Here is a 1064-nt window from a genome sequence, read left to right as displayed (position 1 = left end):
GAATGCTTTTAAGGCTGCACATTTCCTTTTCAATACCATGTTAGCTGCATGGCAAATGTTTTGATATGTACTTGTACAATTTTTATTATCATTCAGGTATAAATATTTTGTACTTTTAATTATGACATTATAATTTGTTTTGCTTTTAATATTTTGAGGCTATGTTATTGGGAGCATATAAATACATAATTATTCTATATTATTGAAGTTTTATCATTAACTAATCATCCTCATTATTTCTAAAAATTCTATTTGTCTTCAAGTGTCCTGTCTCAAATTAATAGAGCTTATTAGTCTTTTATTAGTATTTTCCTGGTATACTTTTTTCATCCTTTATTTTTAAGAATGTGTTAACAAATTTTAATTGAACCTCTTATAAGTAGCATAAAGCTAACAGACAAAAATGAAACAAACAACAATAATATAATGTTTTCAAAGGGTTTAATAATATATTAAAACACTAATAATAGGAGAGATTATTTCTTCCATTTTTATACACTCAAATTAAAATATACTCAAATTAAAATCTTTGAGCATAATTAACAATTATTTTTCTCACCNTGGGATCACGGTCTGACTCCTGGGCTCTGAGAGGGTCCCTGGTCTGAGCTGTTCTTCCCACCACAGGGCGGCTCATTCGGCCGGGGCACAAACCTAAGGGGTGGCCGTGATGTCGAACTCATCCTCTTTCTCAACTGCTTCACTGACTACAAGGACCAGAGGGACCACTGTGCAGAGATCCTTGACGAGATGCGGGCACAGCTGGAATCCTGTTGGCAGGATCAGGTCCCTGGCCTGAGCCTTAAGTTTCCTGAGCAGAACGTGCCTGAGGCTTTGCAGTTCCAACTAGTGACTGCAGCCCTAGAAAGCTGGATGGATGTTAGCCTGCTGCCTGCCTTTGATGCCATGGGTGAGGGGCACCCAGCCTGTGCCTTGGAGAGTTATAGGAACCCCAGGGGACCAGGGGGTATCTAATGGGGCACCTGCCATCCTCTTGGTGATCCTAATTCCCCTACTTGACCAAGCATTGAAAATTACTTTGAGATATCTAAAATAATCATCAC

At 38.3% G+C, this 1064-nt stretch overlaps 1 protein-coding gene across 1 annotated transcript in view; it reads left to right on the top strand.

Annotated features, from left to right (window-relative positions):
* The window catches only part of OAS3 (2'-5'-oligoadenylate synthetase 3, 100kDa), a 26811-nt gene that overhangs the window by 12392 nt on the left and 13355 nt on the right, over positions 1 to 1064 (top strand). The window contains exon 8 of the mRNA XM_008592177.1: positions 628 to 910. Coding sequence (XP_008590399.1) covers positions 628 to 910 — 283 coding nt within the window. The remainder of the gene's footprint in view (positions 1 to 627; positions 911 to 1064) is intronic.

This window comes from Galeopterus variegatus, unplaced genomic scaffold (genome assembly GCF_000696425.1).
Source record: "Galeopterus variegatus unplaced genomic scaffold, G_variegatus-3.0.2 Scaffold7637, whole genome shotgun sequence".
NCBI classification, from domain to species: domain Eukaryota; kingdom Metazoa; phylum Chordata; class Mammalia; order Dermoptera; family Cynocephalidae; genus Galeopterus; species Galeopterus variegatus.
The sequence above is the reverse complement of the archived record's forward strand: the minus strand, read 5'-3'. Positions and strand labels throughout refer to the sequence as shown.